This window comes from Hyperolius riggenbachi, chromosome 6 (assembly GCF_040937935.1).
Source record: "Hyperolius riggenbachi isolate aHypRig1 chromosome 6, aHypRig1.pri, whole genome shotgun sequence".
Lineage (NCBI taxonomy): Eukaryota > Metazoa > Chordata > Amphibia > Anura > Hyperoliidae > Hyperolius > Hyperolius riggenbachi.
In genome coordinates this window covers 137,850,457-137,875,488 of record NC_090651.1, presented here as the reverse complement: position 1 = coordinate 137,875,488, position 25,032 = coordinate 137,850,457, and the positions used below count along the sequence as shown (strand labels likewise).

The 25,032-nt window shown below is 43.8% G+C and overlaps 1 protein-coding gene across 4 annotated transcripts in view; it reads right to left on the bottom strand.

The window, feature by feature from the left end:
* The window catches only part of SLC35A3 (solute carrier family 35 member A3), a 128,415-nt gene that overhangs the window by 62,221 nt on the left and 41,162 nt on the right, over positions 1 to 25,032 (bottom strand). Inside the window, exon 1 of one of the 4 annotated variants that reach the window (XM_068242641.1) lies at positions 17,650 to 18,131. The exons of the other annotated variants lie outside the window; for them this stretch is intronic. Within the exon in view, the coding sequence (XP_068098742.1) occupies positions 17,650 to 17,700 (51 nt within the window). The 5' untranslated portion in view covers positions 17,701 to 18,131. Of the gene's footprint in view, positions 1 to 17,649; positions 18,132 to 25,032 lie in introns of those variants that run through there. 4 annotated transcript variants of the gene reach the window in all.

Sequence of the window (25,032 nt, the reverse complement as noted above, 5' to 3'; positions counted from 1 at the left end):
TGGGGGGGTGATCAGGAGGGGGCAGGGGGGGGGGATAAAAAAAAATAGCGTTGACAGATAGTGACAGGGAGTGATTGATGGGTTATTAGGGGGGTGATTGGGTGCAAACAGGGGTCTGGGGGGTGGGCAGGGGGGGGTCTGAGGGGTGCTGTGGGCGATCAGTGGGCGGGGGGGGCAGATCAGTGTGTTTGGGTGCAGACTAGGGTGGCTGCAGCCTGCCCTGGTGGTCCCTCGGACACTGGGACCACCAGGGCAGAAGGCAGCCTGTATAATACACTTTGTACACATTACAAAGTGTATTATACACTTTGTAGCGGCGATCGCGGGGTTAACATCCCGCCGGCGCTTCCGTATGGCCGGCGGGATGTTACGGCGGGTGGGCGGAGCCAGTTGCCGGGGGAAGCGCGCGTCATCAATGACGCGATCGTTCCCCCGGCATAGGAAAAGGACGCAACGCCCTAAGGCGTATTGCGGTCCTTAAGGCATCCACTTTGCCGCCGCCCATGGGCTGTGGGCGGTCGGCAAGTGGTTAACTATCATTTGTATGCAGATGACACCCAAATCTACCTCCACACCCCTGACATCTCGACCACTACCATTGACAAGGTGACCTCCTGCCTATCAGCCATCTCCTCCTGGATGTCCGCTAGGTTCCTGAAACTAATTCTAGACAAAACTAAATTTATGATGTTCCCACCCCGGCTATCCCTGAACCTCCCAGAGGTGCATGTCACTGTTAGCCACACTACCATTCGCCCTACCTCTCAAGCCCGCTGTCTGGGTTTCACCCTGGACTCTGAACTCTCCTTCACTCCCCACATCCACAACCTCAAAGTCCTGCAACTTCCACCTTCGTAACATCTGTAAGATTCGCCCTTTCCTGACCTCTGCCACCACCAAACTCATCCATGCCCTCATAATTTCCTGCTTCGACTACTGTAATGCCCTTCTGTCTGGTCTCCCTATGACCCAAATAGCCCCACTGCAGTCCATCATAAATGCGGCAGCCAGAATTATCCACTCCTCCCATCGCTCCACCAGGTCGGCTCCCCTCCGTGAATCCCTCCACTGGCTTCCTATCCAGTCCAGAACCAGATTCAAGATAGTGTGTCTGACCTACAAATCTGTCCATAAAACCTGTCCAACCTACATTTCTGATCTTACTCAGAGGTACACACCTAGCCGCTCACTCCGTTCCTCCAATGAACTTCGCCTGACCGCCCCCCGCATGACACAGTCCCATGCACGCCTCCAGGACTTCTCAAGAGCTGCTCCAACACTTTGGAACTCTCTACCTCCACTCATTAGGGCAGCCCCCTCCTTCAACATCTTCAAGAAGGCCCTCAAAACTCACTTTTTCCGTCTGGCCTACCACCCCTCACAATTGCTTTAAACCCGCAGCTGAACTCTGGTCCCCTACCTTTCATGTCATTACCTCTCCCTCTAGATTGTAAGCCTTTGGGCAGGGTCCTCCTCCTTTCGTGTCCTACCTGATCATGCACCTCCATTACTGTGAACCCATGCTATGCACTTGAGTGAACCTAACTTGCCTAATCTCCATGCTCCATCCAGTGACTGACTAAGCATTACCTTATGCTCATACTGTGCTGTGTGATCTGGTTTTCTTGTATTCCTGTATTGTCATATTGCTGTATGTCACCCCTAAATATTGTCTGTAACCTAAATTAATGTCCAGAGCTGCGTAATATGTTGGCGCTTCATAAATACAATAACTAATAATAATAATAATAATAATAATAATAATAATAATAAACCACCGTGATTCAGCGCAGGCGCAGTAGCATCTCTTCATTTGGGCTAAGGTGGAAGTAATGAGCCCGATTGTATCCGCTCTACTGTGCATGAGCGAGTCTTTTGCGCCTGCACAGTAGAACGGATTGATCGGGCTCGGCTATTTCCGCCTTAGCCTGAATGAAGAGCCACTACTGCACCTGCACAGGATTGTGGTAGGTAAATATTGGCTCACCACTTGTCAGGATTTGTCAAGGGACTTTCGGTTGAGCCAGCGCTAGATTCCCTCAGGCTACAGAGGATGGGGAAACCTCATTGGGACCCCGAGGCTTCCCCCTCCTGAGGTAAGTATCCCCCAGAGGGTTTTTTCTTGTTACAGAGTCTCTTTAAAAAGTGTTGTAAACTATTTATAACAGTTTATACAATACTGTACCATTTAACACCACAAGTATGTACTAAAGAAACAGTATTGTATATATTGTATATGGAGACAACTTTCTTTGTATCTCTGAAATCTTGTAATCAAATGTGGAAATGAACAGAGGCGCCAAAAGAATAAAAGTAGCTAAAACTTTTCAAAAATGGGCGAGGCAGTGGTGGGCCTACCTCCTCCAAGCAGACACAAAAACAGGGTGATATATCAACAAGCACATTTATTTATACAGTATATGGGCAGCGGTGCACGAAAATCACATTAAATGCACATAGCCCATTGATATTTAAGTGGGTCACCAGATCGAAAGCATTTTTCACATATAAAAAAACCCGCGGACATTTATATCTAGTGGAAACGGCACGAAGGGATGGTTCACAGTGAGGGTGATTGCTGATCGCTGGCAATTGGCAAGTGCAGGGCAAAGTGCTAGTGCAGTGTCACCCTCTGAGGGTATTCTCACTGCAGGGCTTCCATTTTTAGAAAATCTAAATGTTGTGGCTCGTACTGTACCATTTTTAGAGTGATTCCGCTAAAAGAAATGTGCAAAAACGTACATTCCTTTGACAGTTTTGAAAATCGCATTGCACAATCACATTCGCCAAGCGCTTAGTGAGTGCGTTTTTGCAGTGTGAATTAAGCCAAAACCACATTGGCCCATATGCAATTCACTTTTTCTCCTGAGTTTTCTCCTAGGTGATATTTTCACAACTTGTCATAAAACGCATTTTAAAGAGAATCTGTATTGTTAAAATCGCACAAAAGTAAACATACCAGTGCGTTAGGGGACATCTCCTATTCCCCTCTGTCACAATTTCGCCGCTCCCCGCCGCATTAAAAGTGGTTAAAAACAGCTTTAAAAAGTTTGTTTATAAACAAACAAAATGGCCACCAAAACAGGAAGTAGGTTGATGTACAGTATGTCCACACATAGAAAATACATCCATACACAAGCAGGCTGTATACAGCCTTCCTTTTGAATCTCAAGAGATCATTTGTGTGTTTCTTTCCCCCCTGAGGGGGGAGTGCATAGCAGAACCACAACACTGAAGAACTTGGCAGCCTTCCAGTCACAGGCTGACAAGTCTGACAAGGGAAAGATACATTGATTTATTACAGAGACAGTGATAGTACAAAGTGCTGCAGTAAGCCAGAACACATTAGAATAGCTTTTGGAACTTGTAGGATGATAAAAAACAGGATGCAATTTTTGTTACGGAGTCTCTTTAAGCCCCCACGAAGAAAGAAAACACCCAAAATAAAGATAGTACTCTTTCACTAACGTTTGGGTACTTTTTTTTAATTGTAAAATGCTGTAAATTTAGTTTCAAGAGAAAATGAAAATAATTTTCTAGGAGAAGAAATTAATTGAAAAAAAATAATTGCATATGGGCCAATATATGGAATGACTAACAAAGTACAACCCAAGCACAAAACATTTTTGCATTATTCATTATTACTTGGCTAGCTCGGGTTGCACCACTCACTTCCTGAATGAATGTCAGATGCAGCTAAAGCCCCATCTACACGATAAGATTCTATGTGCGTTTCGATTACGATTCTAATTACGATTCGATTAAATCCGACATGTCCGATCAGGATTCGATTTGTTTCGCAATGGCAAATCAAATTGAATCGAATTCCGATTTGACCTGTCAGATTTAATTGCATCGTAAATAGAATCTTAATCGATTCGCACAAAGAATCGTATCATGTAGATGGGGCTTTACATAAGACTCAACTGCAGTCCCGCGATGTCCAAACTCCTCCCCATCCCATTGACCCCCACGAGGTAATTGGGGAGGAGCTGGGTGAAAAAACAGCCAGTGTTTCACTACGGACAAAGCACTGATGCTGCTCATCAAATCTGTGCTGCTGGAGGGCTCTTTAAAGCGGTATTGTCACCATAAAAATCAAATTTCAACAGCAACTGGTCTGAGTGTATTAAGTGATAAAGATGCTAATCCTGCATTCAAAACTTTTTTCTGCTGTTATGGTTTGGAGTTATTACATACTATAGGAGCACTGGCCCTAGTGCCAAAAAGTTGAATGCTGGGAGTTCTTTTGAATGCTGGGAGTTCTTTTTATCTATAATATATTCCTCCTCTTCCGTTTATTTCCCTGCCTAGCTGAACACTTGTGTTTACAAGCAAGGCTGAGGTGACTCAGTGATTGGATGTGTAAATAAAAAAAATAAAAAAAAGACTCTGGGAGGAGGGCAGCTAATGAATACACAATGAGCAAGAGAAAGGAGGGGGAAAACAAGAGTCAGGGAGGATATGATGTCAGCATTAACTTGGCAAGATGGCCACTACCTAGAATAGGATTTTTTGCTTTTCTTGGTAAAATTCACCGGAATCAGTACGTGGATAGCACAATACATCTGTTATGTAAGTAGAGGTAGTATTTATCTACTTATATATGTGTTTTTTATTTCTAGGTTAGCATGGGTGTCGCTTGTTCTTTAACATTTGAGCCAGTTTTCCACATTTCAAGTCGAAGTCAAAACTTTGCGTTGACCAAGGTAAAACATTTTTTACCTTTCACATCCGACGCTGTGTTTTGGTGCATTGCGGTTCAGCACATCGGGAGCTTTTCATCGTTCAGAACCGGCATTTTCCCATCAGGTGAATGAATAGCTACTGCTGCTGACCGCAACATCCCGACGACACGCCGCAGGCCATAACACATGCAGGAGAACGGCTCCTGCACGCGTTCTAGATGTGAAAGAAGCCTTATAAAAATAAACTCTTTGGCGAAAGCTCTACAGAGTCTCATCATTAATTCCTGCCCGATCTTTATCCAATAAAGCATTATTCCTACTCTTACAATCCCAAGTGCATTTCTTAAAAAAGTGAAATAATACAGCAGTATGGTTTGTTATTGCAATGAGTGGTACACATTGCTTTTATAAATACATTGAGGAGTCCAAAGAGTTTAAGATTTCATTACACACAGAACAGGGAGTAAAGGTGGCCATACATCAGGCAACTCGGCAGCCGACTGACCATCCAATTTAAAAATCGATTCAGATGACAAACAGTGCCGCAAAGAGCATGCCGATAGACAATGCCGCATGTATCGATGGGACATGCTGCAAGATGTAGGGCTGACATGCTTGACCGGGTCGGGATGAGCAATGAACACGACGGAACCCCCGGCGCTATCGCCCCTAATGTAAAACGTGTCCCGTGCAATTATACTCCATCTGTCGGTGTCCGCTCCATCTCCGCACTGCCTCCCACACACCCGCCCCACGTGCTTGCCGGCGTATACATGGGTGCGTGTTACGGGGCGGAAGATGTGGCATCGCAAGACAGATTCCCCAGAGATTTCCTTTAAATCAAATCGGGAATCATCCTGCGGTGTATGGGCAGGCAACAGATCTCTCTCTGATCTCTCTGATCAGATTTGATCAGAGAGAGATCTGTCTCTTAGTCGATCTGCCCATACATCGTTTGATGTATGGGTACCTTAAAGGGAACCCGAGGTAAGAGGGATATGGAGGCTGCCCTATTTACTTCCTTTTAAACAATGCACATTGCCTGGCAGTCCTCCTGATCCTGTGTCTCTAATGCTAGGTACACACCATACTATTTTCAGGCAGATTTACCTGCCAACTCGATTATTTCCAAAATGTCCAATCTGAATTTCAATCAATTGTTTAATCATTTTTCCAATCGATTTTCGTTCATTTCTATGGAAATCGATCGGAAAAACGATCAGAAAATTGAAAAATCGATCGAAATTAAGATCAGTTATGTTGGAAATAATCGATCTGGCAGGTAAATATGCAAGAAAATTGTATGCTGTGTACCTAGCATAACACTTTTAGCCATAGATCCTGGACAAGCATGCAGCGGATCAGGTGACTCCGGTTTTACTAGATTAGCCGTATGCTTGTTCCAGGGTTTTGACCTAGACACTACTTATGCCAGACAGTCAACAGGACTGCCAGGCAATGGTATAGTTTACAAGGAAATAAATATGGCAGCCTCCATATCCCTCTCACCTCGGATTCCCTTTAAAGGATACCCAAAGTGATATGTGACATGATGAGATAGACATGTGTATGTACAGTGCCAAGCACACAAATAACTATGCTGTCCTTTTTTTCTTTCTCTGCCTGAAAGAGTTACATATCAGGTATGTAAGTGGCTGACTCAGTCCTGACTCAGACAGGAAGTGACTACAATGTGACTCTCACTGATAAGAAATTCCAGCTATAGAACACTTTCCTAGCAGAAAATGGCTTCTGAGAGCAAGAAAGAGATAAAAAGGTGAATTTCTTATCAGTGAGGGTCACACTGTAGTCACTTCCTGTCTAAGTCAGGACTGAGTCAGCCACTTACATACCTGATATTTAACTCTTTCAGACAGTAAAAGCAAAAAAAGGAACACAGCATAGTTATTTGTGTGCTAGGCACTGTACATACACGTCTATCTCATCATGTCACATCGGGTATCCTTTAACTATAGCACTGTAGTGCTTCAGTGGAAGGAAGTGGGCTGGGTCAGGTGACCTGTTTTGCACTGGAGGGACCTCCCAATCTATGAGCTACTAGATGTTGAAATGAAGTTTCTTACAATATACTGCATTTATTGCTAAAAGTACGGAGGTGAAATGTACAGAACATTGTGCATTTCTAATTAATATAAATGGAATGCTAAGCAAGGGTGTTTAGTGATCAATTTAAGCAATCATTTACATAGGTGTTACCCAAACGGGATCCACCATCAGGGCCAGTTTTTCAGGTTTTAAACATAGCTTCACATTTAAACAGATTGCGTGATTAGTTTAAAGACAAGCGTAAAAATACCCATTTGATTCAGTTGCGCTGAAGAAAGACTGGTTAAATGCATTTTTATATGCAGCCAATAAAAGTAATGGCCAGTTTGCACAGAAGGCATTCAAGAAAAAAAAAATCTGCATTCTGATGCATTTCAGAGCAATGCAATGGAAGAGAGGCCAATATAACCAAAAAACCTGTACATATCAGGGACCCCTTAAAAAAAAAAAATATACAAACATTTTTTGGGGGGTATGAGATCTCAGTATCTTTGTGCATAATATATATCCCCCTAAAAATATATTTGTTTGTTTATTTTAGGGCTTTTGGGGTCAACTCAGGTACCCTTTAAAAATACCAAGGCTTTTTTTCATGCTTCTGCTTGAATACACTTGGACCATAACAGCAGGGCCTATTCACACATAGACATATTTATAAAAAATCTAAGATCAGCTTGATCACACACAGGCATTTAAAAATGCTTTACACGGACTCGGCAAGCATTTGTAGGCTTGTTTTTAATCAGTTTGCTGTATTACTGAGCAGTGTTTACAATTTTTTTGCCCAACTATCACTATCAATGAACATTGAGAGAAAGCTTTTGAAACTTTTTTTTAGGTTTTTTTTTTCTGTAAGAATGGTACTTAACTTTGAAGTACCATTTTTCCAGTGTTCCTTCCAATGCGGTTTATGTGTGTTCTCTATCATATTAGTTATATCATATATCATACTAGTGACCTTAGCCCCTTTAAAAACGGGCTGGATCTGTCACATTGCTGCGCGCCCCGCACGTGCACACGCCCGCCCCTTCCACCCCACACTCCCTCAGCTCTTCACAGTGTCTCTGTCCCTCCCTACAGTAGCGCAAAACATGGGACACACACACACACACACACACACACACACACACACACACACACAGGAAGTGCAGGGACGCAGAGACACTTGACTATTATTATACTGTATAGGATAATGCAAATATTCACACACAATGTTCAGAACTCATTATAGCCAAGTCCTCTTTTCTCTAAAAATGAATGCTCTCCTACATTGGACAGGAGCTTGCTAGCGCTTGGTACTGGGGGCTCCCCCATAGTTACATATAAGTGTGGGAAGCCGTACATGACATGCTGCAGAGTAATGCCACGGCGTGTTAGCGCTTGAAACACGTGGTGATACAACCGCTGCCATTCAGCTGCATGTAAATTGCACCCGGATGGCACTGGTGGGTAGCAGACAGAATGCTAAACTCCCTGACAAGCGGACAGTTCAATCTCCCATGTGTAAGAGGCCGGAGGGCCCAACTGCACTGATCTGTGTAAAAAGTGATCTATCAAATTTTCATCCCTTCCATCAGAGCTCCGTCAATGTGTCACATCTGTCAATCCGCATTTATTGCAGCGGCCCCAAACTTGCGCTCCATTTGGTGGAATGGGCCAAATAGAGGTGTTCAGAGGTGTTGCTAGGATCCTAAGAGATTCGAGGCACTTTTGGGCACTCCACCCAGATAAAGGGTGTGGCCACGCAGCAGAATGTGGGTGTGGTCCTGGGTGGAGCCAAATTTACATGAACTTAACAGTGGTCTCAGGAGGCCTGCCCAGCAAAATGTTGGATGAAGCCCCCTGTGCATTATTAAAAAAAAAAAAAAATGCAGTATATCACATAAATAGGCAGTGTCACTTAAACATACTGTAACTAGATAGAGTTCCCTGGCTTCTGTGCTGGCTGCTCTGGATTTCTGCTGTGTGGGCTGGCCTGTTGCCATGTTATCTGGCAGTTCTCCCATAGCTTTCCCCGACAGTCTAGTGGACCCCCTCCCATGTTCCCACAGGTATGCCATTTAGGCACCACAGCTCCCACCATGCCCCCATAGAGGCATCGCAGTGCCCAGCATGGCACCACAGCTCCCAGTATGCCCGCCATTGAGGCACCACAGCTGACTGTCTGGGCGACATCCGTGGCACCCCAGAACAGATCTGGGGCACGGTCCACTGATCTTTGGGGCTAGCATCACCCCTGGAGGCGTTCAAATGGAGCAATGTGAATAGATCCTATTGATTAACATAGGATCAGATCACATCAGTTAGGATCCGGTCCATTTAGTTCCGCTAAACAGACCATTTTTTTATGTCAGTGCCCTAATGGTGATTTCAAACAGAGTAGTTTGCAAAGTACTATACTACCATGTAATGGTGTATATAGAAGATCCTGAGATGCTGCATAGCCAGCAATGTTTGTTTGTCAGTCCCAATAGCACAAATAAATCAGACCACTGTGATTTCCCTGTTCCAATCCAAAGTAAATACTGTCAATAATATCACAGTGCATTGCAGTGTGCAATAACTTGCATGGCCATGTCAATACAAATGGCCACATGCCTTAATATAAATGAATAAGTGTAACCTGTGTGATATCACTCTTCAAAGTGAACCTCAAGTGGTGCAAAATAAAAAAAAAAATAAAGTTTGATACCTATGTAGAGAAAAGGCTCTGGATAGCATGTAGCGTTCCTGGTCCTCGGTCCCTCCTGTAGTTCCAGTGCCGTCCCAAGTGAAATTCTGCAATCTTCTAGGTCGAATACCTCTTCAACCTTCCTCATGCAGAGTACTCGAGTCCCTGAAGATGAGCGCATCCATACTGTGCACGTGAGAGGCTGGGCTCTCGCATGTGCAGTACAGATGCTCCAGTCTTCAGAAGCACTTGTCGATGTGAGTATTTCCGAAGGCTGCCGAGGAGGGCCGACGAGGATTTCAATTGCAAAACACCGCTGGAGGATGGTGCAGGAATGACGGGGTGAAGCATGGACCAGAAAGGCTGGCTGCTATCCAGAGCCTTCCCTCTACAAAGGTAAATATTTAACCTAAAGGGAGTTTCCTCACTTCAGATTTGCTTTGCCTAATGCTAGGTACACACCATACAATTTTCTGGCGGATTTACCAGATCGATTTTTTCCAACATGTCCAATCTGATTTTTGATTGATTTTTTTTTTAAATAGTTTCTTTGGTCGTTTTTTCAACCGATTTTTCATAGAACTGAAATCGATTGAAAAATCGATCAAAATTCAGATCGGACAAAATAGATGGGAAATAATCGATCTGGCAGGTAAATCTGCCAGAAAATGGAATGGTGTGTACCTAGCATAAGGCCTCGTTCATATTGGGTGCGTTCACAAACGTATTTAAGTGCATAAAAACCGCATGCGCTGATGTGTGTTTTATAATGCATTTTAGTGCGTTGCGGTGTGTTTTTAAGCATTTTACATGCACTTAAAGAGAACCTGAACTGAAAATAAAAAGTCAAAATAACCATACACAGGTCCTACTTACCTCCTGTGTAGTCTACTACTCAATCTCTTTCTCCTCTCCTGCGTCCCGTTTGTCCACTGTGATCAATGGATTTTTCGGCCCTCCATTTTAAAAAATGGCCATTACCGCCTAACAGCTTCCTGGTCAGCACACTGTTAAACTGTAATATCAGCCACTTGCGCCATAGGGAAACATGGACATTACATTGCACATTCAGTTGTAACTGACAGCTGCTGATATATAACTGACAGCAAATGGCATATTCCAGTTCTGACAAAATATTGTCAGAACTGAAAGGGATCACTGTAAGAAGAAAATGGTGAGCTTCTGAGAGAAACTGACGGTGAGGTAAGTATTTCATATTAATTTGCAGCTATGTCATGTGTTTATTTTAAATTATTTTGAAATCTGAAGGCTCTTAAAAATCATTTTTTTTTATTACAAAATCCTGTTTAACATGTTAGCCCTACCTAAACCGCCGCAAGTCTGTGAATCTTGTTGCATTGTGGGAAATAGCTGTTTGCAGCTGTTTCCAACTGCCAAAAAAAGCATGCAGCAGCTACATCACCTGCCAACAGTAAAAATGTCACCATGTAAATTAGGGATTTAAAAGATTTTACAATAGGAAAACACTGACTAAATAGTTTATTCATAATTATTGTAAAAATAAAGCACTTTTTTTATTGCATTATTTTCACTGGAGTTCCTCTTTAAAGTGGGCTGAGAACATCTCCAAGGTCCAGAAGAAGGCTCAGTAGAGGTTGTTTTTCTGAGGCAGCTGAGGACATTTGGGATGTCGTGGGAAATGATGACGATTTTTTACACTGCCACTGGTGAGTCTATTCTTTGTTCCTCCATTATCGTCTGGTATGCAGGCGCAACGACGAGCGACAGATTCAAGCTCCAGAGAGTAATCAATGCCACAGAGAGGATCATCCGGTCACCCCTACGGCCTCCGGACCCCCTACACACCTCCAGAATGTGGTCTAGGGCAAATAGAATACGGATTGACCCCTCTCACCCCGGCAGTCGCTACTTTGACTGCCTGCCATCGGGTCGCCACTACAGATCTATCCCCACCAAGACCTCCAGACATTTGAACACTTTCTTTCCCCAAGCTGTCCTCCTGCTGAACTCGAACCACCAGCCTCGCAAAACCCCATAGTCTTGCACTGCTGCCAAAATCATGTTGTAATCTTTTTAGTTATGCTTGTTATGTTGTAACCTTTCTGCTGCCTAAATTATGTCACTAACTCTTGCTTTTTCTACTCTATACTTCTGATTGGTCTAAATGCATTTTATCAGTATAATAGCTTTCCGTGTCGGGTGTACCACAATAAATTCTGGGTGCGATGTCTGTCATACTCGGCGAATAAATTGATTCCGATTCAAGTGATCGAATCTGTAGGAAATTGAATGGAAAAATCGATCTGTGTATGAGCACTTTAAATCCAGCACAAAGAGACTGTCTGCTGTGTTTCTTCAGCAATTCGTGATCAAGCAACAATCTGGGGAATTGTTGCTGCAGTGGCAATGTAACTGATGAGCCTTTCAAAGTGAAAACAGTCAAATGACCCTTCCAATGACTTTTTAAGAAACCGTTTGTCCCTAAGGCTGGTTTCACACCAGGACGTTGCGTTTTAGGGGACGTTATGGTCGCACAACGTGCCCCTAACGCAACGCCTGGTGCTCTCTACTTTGGACGTCAGAGTGAGCCGCGTTGTGCAGCTCACTCTGGCGTCCGTGATGCGCACTCTTGGACGCATGCGGCATCACGTGGTCCCGCCGGCCAATCGCCGCACAGAGCGGCCGCTTCAGGAAGTAAACACTGCATGTCACTAAGTGCAGTGAATATTAATTAGCCATGTGCCTGGCCGCTCTCCGCTCCTCCCCAACGTTACTGAGCATGTGCAAACAGTCTAACGCGGCTCTGCCGCTTACAAAGTACTGCATGCAGTACGTTATATTATGGCGCAGCGTTACACTGTAACGCAACGTGGGCACTGTGAACAGCCCATTGATTTTTCATTTCTGTGCGGTGGGGTGCGTTACAGGCTGCTCTAACGTGCGCCTGTAACGTCCCACTATGAAACCAGCCTTAAAGTTTTTGATGAAGCGAATCCATCAGATCAGATGGAAAATTCTGATCCTAGTTCCACTTTTCCAACAACTAATATGCTAATTAGCCCCAAACAGGGTGAAGAAATTGGGATTAGCAAATTTGCTTTAATGGAAGCAACCACACCCACCCTCTTGGAATTCCTGGAATCAGCTAGTTAATCAAGGTCTGCCTAGGCATCACCTTACATATACTGTATGAGCAGGAATTGTCCAAATAAATAAGAGAAAATGCGGTCATGGTGGCTTAATCATAAGGATATACCTGCATCGCTGTCATAGGAGATTAGCGCGAGGGGGTTGGTGGATTGTACACCTGCAGCTTTTATACTCTACTTCTTTTCTTATGCTGGGTACACACAATGCAATTTCCCATCCGATCGATGGTTAATCTGACAGGAAGCTGCATCGTGTTTACAAAAATGCTCAGGATCGATAATGGGATCGATTTTCCTGTGATAACTTCAGAAAATCAATCCCATTATTGGACAGGAACACATCGGACATAACTGTAATAATCGTCCAATTCCCGTTGATCCAACAGGAGACATCATCGAGTGTACCCAGCATTAGTCTTTCCCTTTTCTTGAAGGCTCTGTGGTCTTTCACACTACTGAGAGACAAACACTTTAGCTATAGTGCATTATACTGTTTAATGCAGTTCAGTCTTATGAAATATAATTATTACAATGTGCATGCCTTTTTTATTGTTACTCACTGCATTTGGGAAAGGTATTTTGATGATTTACAAGTGATGTGACCTCTTATGTGGCTGTGAAATTGCATGTCTTATCTTTAATGTGCAAAAATACAATTAATTTTGTTTTTTTGTAAAAAAAAAAAATAAAATAAAATAAAATTTAAAAATACTCTGTTGCCTGTGAGGGGCACAAGACAGTTTCTGGTCAATCTGACACCCCAAGCAATGTATCCTGCCCACACACACACCACACTTTTATACACAGACATACGCAATATACAGCAAAGTCCCTGTTATCCGGAACTCAGTCAACTGGAAGTCTCAGCTAACCGGCATGTCTGAGCAATAATGGGGACTTTGCTTTCAGGAGGTTTTGAGGCTTTTTAAATACTTACCAAGCGTCCAGCGCCATCTAGCAGCCTCCCTGCAGCACCTGGCGGGCTCTTAATGGCTTGAGTGCACGCAACCCGAAGGGGGTCATGGGACACGCCGACCTGTGTGCACGGGGAAGCCAGAAAGTCAATAGGAGCCCGCTAACCACTGCAGAAAGGCTGCTACACGTTGCTGGAGGCTCAGTAAGTATTCATGGTAGAGGTTTGTACTTCTTATGTGCTTGCTCAAGGGAGTATCAGGCAACCTCCTCCCCCCCCCCCCTCCCTCCAGATACTCGGGACTCTGCTGTACTATTACCACAGAGTAATCACTTACTTTTAAAGTAAAAAAAAAAAAAAACAGTTTCTATTACAACAAACAATAGAACAAAAAAAGTACAGTATTTTGCCCTAAACAAGCACTGTCCTCTGATATTGCAGGTGCGTTGCTAGGATTCCAGAATATCTAGACAGAAGTGAGGGGCATGCTACAGCAAAAAGTAGATGTGGCCATAACAGGTTATGGTTGGGACCAAATACTGGGCACACTTTAAAAGTAACCAAGGTTGCATGCACTACATTAATGTGCCATATTCCCCTAGCCATACATTACTGAGCCAGAAGGGACACAGCCATGCATCAAGAATTAGGGCCCTTTCATACTATATTAGTGCATTGCACTACATTGTAACAGTGCACAATCATCTAGTGGTGGGCAGGAAGATGACCAGTAGCTGGATAGTGTACTGGTTAAAGGACAATTGAAGTGAGAGGAATATAGCGGCTACCATATTTATGTCCTTTCATGCAATACCAGTTGCCTGGCTGTCCTGCTGATCCTCTGCCTCGAAAACTTTTAGCCATAATCCCTGAATTAGCATGCAGCAGATTAGGTGTTTCTGACATTATTGACAATATCTGATAAGATTAGCTGCATGCTTGTTTCGGGTGTTATTCAGGCACTACTGCAGCCAAATAGATCAGCAAAGCTGCCAGGCAACTAGTATTGTTTAAAAGGAAATAAATATGGCAGCCTCCATATTCTTCTCACTTCAGGTGTCCTTTAAGGCCTCTGCCTCTGACACAGGAGGCCAGAGTTCACAACTCGGCTCTTGCTGTTCAGTAAGACAGTGCCTATTCAGTAAGCAGACCTTGGGCAAGACTAACATTGCTACTGCCTACTGAGCGCACACTAGTGGCTGATGCTCTGGCGCAAGGAGAAAAGCGCAATATAAAATGTTCTGTGTCTTGTCAGGCATTAGGGAAAAGGTAGCAAAGTACAAGCAGTGATAGACAGTGATGGACAATGTGCTGACAAGCAGGAGGGAGTGGGTGACAAGCCACGGAAGACAGACAAATAGTAGGTGCAAAGTCGCAGTGAATACTAGGAAGCAGTGAGTGTGAAGTAGCAGTAAATGTCAAGTGGCACCGACTGTCATGGTCCAGTATATGCTAAGGTGCATTGGGTGCAAAGATGCAGTAGGTACTAAAGTACAGTGGCTGCTGAGGTTCAGTAATTATTAAGATGCAAACATCCAGTCTGTGCCCAGTTGCAGTTGGTACCAAGGTCCTGTGTGAGCCATGTTGCAGTGGGTGCTAAGACGTACTGGGTTCCTGATTGCAGTGGGTGCTTAGCAGTACTGGGTATTATATAGCAGCAAAAGCCAAGTTGTAATCCGTGCTGAGCAGTGGGGGTGCCAAGCAACAACAAGCGGGAATCAGTGCTGGATGGAGAGTTGTAGTGGGTACCAAACAGCAGTTGATGCGGAGTAATACTGACTGAGTGCCTCATTGCAGTGGGTGCTAAGCAGTACTAAGTGTTGAGTAGCAGTGGGTGCTACTTAGTGCCAGGTTACAGCGGATGCTTAGCAGCACGTCGCTTTGGTTGTTGAGTTGCAGTAGTTACTAAGTTAAAATGGGTGCAAAGTGGCATTGGTGCCTCATTGCAGTGGGTGGTAAGCAGTACTGGTGCCTTATTGCAGTGGGTGGTAAGTAGTACTGGAGCCTCATTGCATAGGGTCCTGGGCAGCAGTGGTGGTCTCTAGGGGGAGGTGGGAAGCCTCTGGAGGATTTAAAGGCTTACCTGTTCTGAGGCAATTTTGTTTTACATTTATTGCCGTCTCTGTTTTTTGTTAAGTTGGCCATACACTATTCAATTATCACTGAAATCGTTTTTCATATTAATACAATGGTTGATTATGTTACCACCAACCAAAGACCAATATTGCGGATCAATCATTCGATCGATTTTAGCCCTAAATATTGATCATAGTATTGATCACAGATGTGGGAAATCGCTACAATTTATGATCCACTAGACGTTTGGTCTAATTGGATGTTTAATTAGGAATAAAAAAAAAAAGCCAACAGCTCACAAACTCTCTCCCTCCAACTGCTAGCTCACAAACTCTCTCCCTCCAACTGCCAGCTCACAAACTCTCTCCCTCCAACTGCCAGCTCACAAACTCTCTCCCTCCAACTGCCAGCTCACAAACTCTCTCCCTCCAACTGCCAGCTCACAAACTCTCTCCCTCCAACTGCCAGCTCACAAACTACCCCCTCCAACTGCCAGCTCACAAACTTTTTCCCTCCAACTGCCAGCCCACACACTCTCCCCCCTGCAACTGCCAGCACACACACTCTCCCCCCTGCAACTGCCAGCACACACACTCTCCCCCCTGCAACTGCCAGCACACACACTCTCCCCCCTGCAACTGCCAGCACACACACTCTCCCCCCTGCAACTGCCAGCACACACACTCTCCCCCCTGCAACTGCCAGCACACACACTCTCCCCCCTGCAACTGCCAGCACACACACTCTCCCCCCTGCAACTGCCAGCACACACACTCTCCCCCCTGCAACTGCCAGCACACACACTCTCCCCCCTGCAACTGCCAGCACACACACTCTCCCCCCTGCAACTGCCAGCACACACACTCTCCCCCCTGCAACTGCCAGCACACACACTCTCCCCCCTGCAACTGCCAGCACACACACTCTCCCCCCTGCAACTGCCAGCACACACACTCTCCCCCCTGCAACTGCCAGCACACACACTCTCCCCCCTGCAACTGCCAGCACACACACTCTCCCACTTGTCAATTTACTCAGGTAATCATGCACAGCCCTTAATAACTTCTTTCAACTGGTTTTCTTTTTATACATTTTACAAAACTACAATACAGTAGAATCTCATTATAGTACACTCTGGTATAGTAAACCCAGTCCTCAGGTTCCAGCAAATGTGTCTGTATAAATATACAATGACCAATTCTGATATAGTAAACTTCTGGTATAGTAAACTACTTTTACTGATCCCTTGGAAATTATAAAGGGATTCTACACTATTAGTAAAGTTATAGCTATGAATACGGTAACTCTCCTCCCTACTCAACACACACGTACTCGCAGTTACAATGTCACATGTCAGCTCTAGGTACTCTTAAAATAACAGATCCAAATTAAAAGACTAATATGTCTTGAAAAAAAAAGTTGAAAAATATTTGTTAGGGCAGACTAGAAAGGGAAGTAAATTATTGTGCTAAATACTGACGTGCCTGAATAATTCCTAAGATTTTTTTTTCTCTCTGCACAAACAGGCTAGTGCAAATACATTTATCTCTCTCACTGTGTGTGTATATTACCGGTATATATTAGAGTACACTTCCATGTCAGAAAGTGTCAAAGACATGGTCCTCCATATTTACACTTACTGACGCCAATCCTAATACATCTACTACCACTGCCCAGGTATTGGGCTATTAATAAAAGTCACTGAAGCCACATATGCTTTTTGACAATTCTATGATGGCAGATTTTACTGAGTTATCGATTTTTACAGATTTCTAAAGGTTTTCTAAATACAGTGGAATCTCATTACAGTAAACTCTGATAGAGTAAACCTCTGGATATAGTAAACTCATCCCGTAGGTCCCAGCAACTGCGTCTGTATAAATATACAATGCATGACCATTTCTGATATAGTAAACTACTTTCCTGGTCCCTTGGAGTTTACTATAAAGGGATTCTACTGTATTTCCACAACTATGAATAAGGGAAACATGGTCGCACAAAAAGTTACGTGTAAATCCTATATAAAACTTTATACATGCAATATAGTTTTATTTCCCTTTTTTCAGCAACACCTTAGATTTCGATGGGGATATCTATACATACAGAATTGGTAGTGGCAGGCTGTGGGTCTTCCTCCTTCCTTGGGTCTGACATTACTTGTTACTGTAGGGTTTCCCGTAGCATAACTCCTATATATTGGATTTTTTTTTCTGTTCTTTCAGTCTTGACGACTCATCCAATCTTCCAGTACTTTAAACTGCTGTAGTACAAACTCAAGAGAGTGCACAACAGGAGGAGCCACAGTCGAACATTACAGCCAAGCCTCCAAAGTATGTATGAGAGAGACCAGTGTCAGCAAAAGACGATGACATCACAGACCAACACACAGAAGCCTGGATAGTGCGTTTTTGCTCTCTGGAGGATTAATTCAGGGATGTGTTCATTGCAGCACACTCTGTTCCAGGATGCAGAATGCCTTCTCCACGGAGCTCCATGCTGGCAGCAGAAAACCCAAGAGCAAACAGCAGCTCTTTGTATACAGAATCCATACACAAAGTCAACAGCAATGATCGTTCTAGCTCTGGTTTGTGAGAAAATAAAGTGTGATCGTAATAAAAGATCACGGGCTAACTGGAGGTGACACCCACAGCTGCCTGGGAAGTGCCTGCAGTGCTCTTATTCCCAAACAGGAGAATCTGATTGGAGGCTGTTTTTGCACCTCTACCTTGATAATAATTTATTATAATGTCTGAACAATCTATGGCCTTATTTCTATTATTACTGCTAGAAGACAGAAGGCTAATGAAGAGGGGGAAAAAAATACTTGCAAACATGTGCACTGTGCAACTTTGTTGAAGTTTAATGCTGTAAGGGCTCTCATCACAGAACGCGTGCAGGGGCCGATTTCCTGCATGCGTTATTGGCCTGCGTCCTGACGTCGAGAATAGTGGGACTCTGATTAGTGGTGGTAGTTCTAATTTACCCAACGGGAAAAAGGAAGCGGCTGGATGTTATGAAGCTCACAGAAGCATTGTAATATAACGCTCTGGAACGCTTTGTCTAATGTGAAAGTTAACATGAAAGTCAAATAGACTTTCATGTTACCTTTCTAAACGCAAACTAGGAGTGATCAGCTTCTAGTGTGAAAGAGCCCTGAAGGTTCTCATTAACGATACAATTCCCTGGATGATCGATTGTCCGAATCGATTGCAATGACCGATTGTAAAAGATTATTCGGGCCCACTAACCAAAGGAATACTGAAAACCGATCATCAGATCAATCAGATTAGATTGATGGATTTGCTCAATTTTTTGGAACACTTCCATTTATCTGATCAAATTGGTTAACAATTGTCTTTCCATTAGTGGGCTTGATTGATCGGTGCGACCTTCCGCGCATGGCCGTGACCCTCAGCTGACTACAATGGCCACCGTGGCACTGTACCTGCACAGTGCAGCAGCACACACGGATGCAGATGGACACAGACACCTGCAGCTTTATTAGGTAGGAGGAGCTAATAATTGCCAAATGACACAGACCACTGATGCTCCTGAAAGTACATAGGAAGTAGCACTAAAAATACACCCTTCACAATTTAACGCAACTTCTATATTGCTAAATTGTGCACCTCATGTATGAAAACAATGCAGCTACCATTCAGCAATCTGCCTGAGGGATCCAGACTTTCCACCACAGCTTATCGCACCATTAAGGGATTGCTTACTTGGATTCGTTCGTTATCCATCAATTTCAAGAAAGATAAATAGATTTCAAAACCAAGACGATTGATTCTACCTGAAGTGGTTAACTACTTTGCACTTGTAAAACATTAAGGTATTTCCTGTTTGTACAGAATCTAGAATATCTCAGTGCAATATAATACTCTAAAAAAGCAACTACACCCCTTGGTCTTGTACAGGTTACAGCTCACTGTAATGGAAGACAAGTTTTCTGACACATGAATTAACAACTCATCTGGATCTGCCAGAGAGGCTTCCTCATGAGTACTGTCAGGCGCAGGGATTGGGTCTTAATGCCCCAGGAGGCAGTTCAGGGCTGAGTGCTGTACAGATGCGTTGTAGGCCTAGAGGCTAGCGTCATGCACAGTTGTTACAGAGTAAGTGAGGAGTGATAACGCACAGCGCATGCCGGAGGGGTAAGGAGAATAAAATCCTTCAGACTGCACTCTGGACCCTTCAGTGATGCATCAAGGGCCACTACACACTACTCTTGTCAGAGGCAACCTTAGACACATACCCCCCAAACTTTTTGAGATAAGAAAGATGGACACTTTAAGACACTCCCCTGCCACACCTCTAACCACGCCCCACCATACCCCTCACCATGCATTTCACAAAGATTTCAGAATCAAAAGATGCAGTTTTATCATTAAAGCCACAGTGGTCTTCTCAATCATCATTTGTTTTTCTTTATTTTAACATTTGAAAATGAGAAATATATCAATTTAAATGATGAGAATAAAGTTTAGAGTCAGTTAAACACATTTTTATAGAAAAATACATATATTTACATAGATCTGTGTATCAGTCCTGAAAGAGGGACAAATGAGGAAGGAAGAGGGACAGAACGATTCAGTTCCCAAAAGAGGGACAGTTGGGAGCTATGCACACGGTTGCATCGGCTGAAAACCATCTAGCGTGTGTACAAGGCTTTAGGCTGACTTTCTACTAGGGCCTGCAGCAGTCCCCGGGTACAGTGTCCTGGACACCATGCATCCGTGTTGTAACTGGCAGCCCTCGCATCTGTTCTGTTTCAATTAGAAAGCTGAGCTAGTTTTTTTATGTTTAGAAGCCAGTGTCCATCAGTATGAGTGGGCACATTTAGAGTGCATCAGCTTTCCCCTCAGATGTAACTGATTACCAGTACTTGTGTAAACTATTCAATTTAACAAATAGGAAGTGACATAAGGTTGGTGGAATATACGTGACTTAAATATACAACCACCACTACAAATATCAAAATCTATTTATTCACAATATCTGCACAAACATATAATAGTTGCACTAATAGCAAAAAAAAAAAAAAAAAAAAAAAATTGTGTAAACTAACTGCTTTTAGAAAAGGTGTACCGTATTTGGCGCCGTATAAGACACACTTTTTATCCCCAAAAAGTGGGGAGAAAAAGTCCCTGCGTCTTATATGGCAAAGGCAGGGAATCCCCGACTTACGAACGCCCGCCGATACGAACCGCCGACCCGCCACCATCGGGGATTCACTGCGTCATTAGAAGCCCGACACTAGGGGAAGCCGCACGGAGAAGCCGGATGTCTTCAATCGGCGCGGGCAAGATGGAGGAGGTAAGCTGTTGCTGCCGCTGTTTGCACTGGAGGGGCCACAGAGACACAAGGGGGAGGGAGGAGACGCAGGCAGGGACACGAGCCAGGCACAGCGGGGACACGGGGGCTGCCAAGTAGACACAGGGGGCAGCCAAGTAGACACAGGGGGCAGCCAAGAAGACACAGGTGCCTGACAAGAAGACACAGGGGCCTGACCGGAGGACACAGGGGCCTGACCGGAGGACACAGGGGCCTGACCGGAGGACACAGGGGCCTGACCGGAGGACACAGGGGCCTGACCGGAGGAAAAAGGGGGGGGGGGGGGGGGGGGGAGTCCAGGACATGGAAAGACAAGGGGGTCACACCAGAGGACACAGGGAGGAGACATGGGGCATACAGGAGGACACATGAGGAACATAGGAGGACACCATTTGGGGGGGGAAATGTACAAGATGCTCCTGATATATAGACGCCCCAGACCAGGTTACGATTATTTTTTCCCCTGATTTTTGCCCTCTAAACCTGGGTGTGTCTTATATGCCGGAGTGTCTTATATGGCGCGAAATACGGTACTATTTTCTTATACTGTCCTTGCTGACATCCACATTGACATCAGTGCAGTAAAAAGGGTCTGCAGAATTTCCTCTTGCATTCAAATTTCATGTAAATGTTACACAGCTTGAACTTGGACCAATAAAAATTGACAGGACCTTATTCTGGTTAGTCCAATTTCAAGTTCAAAGACTCTTGCAAACATGATATGGATTGCTTTGGCATTAATACCGGAGCATGAGAGAAATGTGCTGAAATGAGATCCTTATGGCGTCAAGACCTAAGCATCGGCACTAAAAGACATGATGAAGTCTGGCTCAAAAATCTAAAGCAGAAAATACTTCAGAACACTTTGGCTGCACCAACCGATTCGCGTTTTTTCTGTGACAAATTTGGCAAGAAATGCCGTGCTGCTATAGGCTTATTTAGCCAAAAGTAAAGATGCGGCAACTCTAACAATATGATACTCACAGATGTAGCAGCAATCATCTGAAAAAGATGTGGTGGGCAATGATCATGTCATAAAGCACTTCAAAAAGGTGCACCACAATGCATGTACCATTAAAAAGATCAAATTCCAATTGTGATATACTGTATACATTTGTAAATAAACATACAAAGAAAAAAAAACTCAGTAAGGCCTTGTTCACATTAAAAAAATCGCAAGCGCTGAGTGATTTATGCTGTGATTTTTGATGAACTTTTCCCTGCAATTTGCGCTTAGAAAAGTGCTTTTCTAAGCACTTTTGCTCAGCGATGTTTCCTGATGTCAGGAAGTGAGCTCTTTAACCTGGAAATGAATAAATACAATGTATTTATTCATAGAAGCGCTCGGGAAATCACTATACAAAGTGCTTTTTCAAGTGCTCTGCAATTTCCCCGTACCTTCCATTGAGCCAAAGCGCTCAGAAAATGGTACATGTAGCGCGTTTGCGATTTTAGTAAAATCGAAACACGCACGTGAACACTGTCATAGGGAATCATTGCATAATGGCTTTTGGGACGATTTCTAAAATTGACAGTACTTAAAAAAAACAAAAAAAAACGCAAACGCTCATTGTGTGAATGAGCCCTAAAAGATCTGCCCCTTGTTCCTGCCAGCAGTAAGGGCCAATTCACCCTGGGGATTGCAAAACGCTAGCAGCATCACTAGCAATTTCTGCAAATTGCTAGCGATCACTGCAATGAGATCACGGATCAACTTATGAATCGAAGGCTTCCCTTGTCATTTTTTGCTTTGGTGAAGATCAGCCTCTCAACCGTAATGCCTAGAGGCAGTGGAGTACCTAGGTAATTTGACACCCAATGCGGATTATTTACAGACCCGCCCCGATAAACAGAAGCGATGAATGGTGAGAACAGTCAGAGTCAACCCACAAACTAGCACCAAAGATCTACAACATCATCTTGCTGCAGATAGAGTCACTGTGCATGATTCAACCATTCGGTACACTTTACACAAGGTGATGCTGTATGCAGAGGAAGCCTATTCTCCGCCCACAGCACAAACAGAGCAGCGTGAGATATGCTAAAGCACATTTGGACAAGCCAGCTTCATTTTGGAATAAGGTGCTGTGGACTTGATGAAAATAAAATGGAGTTATTTGGGCATAAAAAGGGGCGTTATGCATGGAGGAAAAACAAAGCATTTCAAGAAAAACACCTACTACCTACAGTAAAATATGGTGGTGGTTCCATCATGCTGGGGGGCTGTGTGGCTAGTGCAGGGACTGGGAATCTTGTCAAAGTTGAGGGACGCATGGATTCCCCTCAGTATCAGCAGATTCTGGAGACCAACGTCCAGGAATCAGTGACAAAGCTGAAGCTGCGCTGGGGCTGGATCTTTCAACAAGACAACGGCCCTAAACACTGCTCAAAATCCACTAAGGCATTAATGCAGATGAACAAGTACAACGCTCTGGAATGACCATCTCATCCCCAGACCTGAATATAATTGAAAATATGTGGTGTGAGTTAAAGAGCGCTGTCCATGCTCGGAAGCCATCAATACTGAATGAACTAGAGATGTTTTGTAAAGAGGAATTGTCCAAAATACCTTCAACCAGAATCCACTCTAATTGGAACCTACAGGAAGCGTTTATAGGCTGTAATTTCTGCAAAAGGAGGATTTCCTAAATATTGATTTCATTTCTTTTTTGCGGTGCCCAAATTTATGCCCCTGCCTAATTTTGTTTAAACAATTATTGCGCACATTCTGTAAATCCAATAAACTTAATTTCACTTCTCAAATATCACACAGTGAGTCTCCTATAGGATATATTTAACTGACATTTTTATCGTAACAACCAACAATTTATACATGAAAATCGTGACAATTAACAACGTAGCCCAAACTTTCGCATCCCACTGTAAATACACAATAATAATATGGTAGGACATTAGACTATAACTATGGTACAATTAGATTGTGAGCTCCTCTGAGGACAGTCAGAACAGGGGGACATCACCAGTGCTGTTTGGCAGGGACATGCTGTTAAAGCGGTATTGTCACCATAAAAGTCAAATTTCAACAGCAACTGGTCTGAGTGTATTAAGTGCTAAAGATGCTAATCCTGCATTTAAAACTTGCAAAAAACTTTTTCTGCTGTTATGGTGTGTAGTTACATACTTTAGGAGCACTGGTCCTAGTGCCAAACAGTGCCAAAGAGCTGAATGCTGGGAGTTCTTTTTTTCTATAATATATTCCTCCTCTTCCATTTATTTCCCTATCTAGCTGCTTATCAGAAACACCCTCTGATTACTTGTGTTTACAAGCAAGGCTGAGGTAACTCAGTGATTCGATGTGTAAATAAACAAATAGTGCAGTTGTTAGTATACACCTCAGTGGGAGTGTCTGAAGACGCTGGGAGGAGGGCAGCTAATGAATACACAATGAGCAAGAGAAGGGAGGGGGGAAAACAAGAGTCAGGGCCCATTCACACTAGAGCGTTTTCAGCATCGCTGGGAAAACGCTAGTAGTTAAAAAAACGCCAGTCCAATGTTAGTGGATGGGATGGTTCTCATCTAAGCGTTTTGCGTTTTGCTGAAACGCAAACGCGTTGCATGCAGCGTTTTTGGAGCGATTAGCGTTTCAATGTTAAGGATAGGGAAGCAGGAAAACAGCTCTGAAAACCAGGGCTGTGGAGTCGGTCCAAAAATCCACCGACTCCGACTCCGACTCCTCAGTTTAGGATTCCACCGACTCCGACTCCGACTCCACGACTCCGACTCCTCTAATTTGCATATTACAATTTTGTTGATTAAAAGTATGTAACATGAAATTCGTCTCTTAACTGCCAACGCTTAGGAATTTTACAAGACAACTGAAGTGAGAAGGATATGTAGACTACTATATTTATTCCCTTTAGACTAAAACTAGTCCTTGGTAAGAGTACTTGTAAAAGGGACAAACCGGAACAAAGAACATCTATCAGGCCCTAGGCAATGTAAGTGTGGGTACATGTAAGAATGATGTGCAGGTACTCTGCAGGGGAATGAGGAGATTGTAAACAGACAACACCTCTGTGTTCAATGTGCACAGCATTCTCAGTGGATTCCCTGCAGCTCTGTGGGGAGTGCATATGTAGAGTATAGTACTACTGTAACAAAGTAAACCTGAGACAGATGAAATTAAAG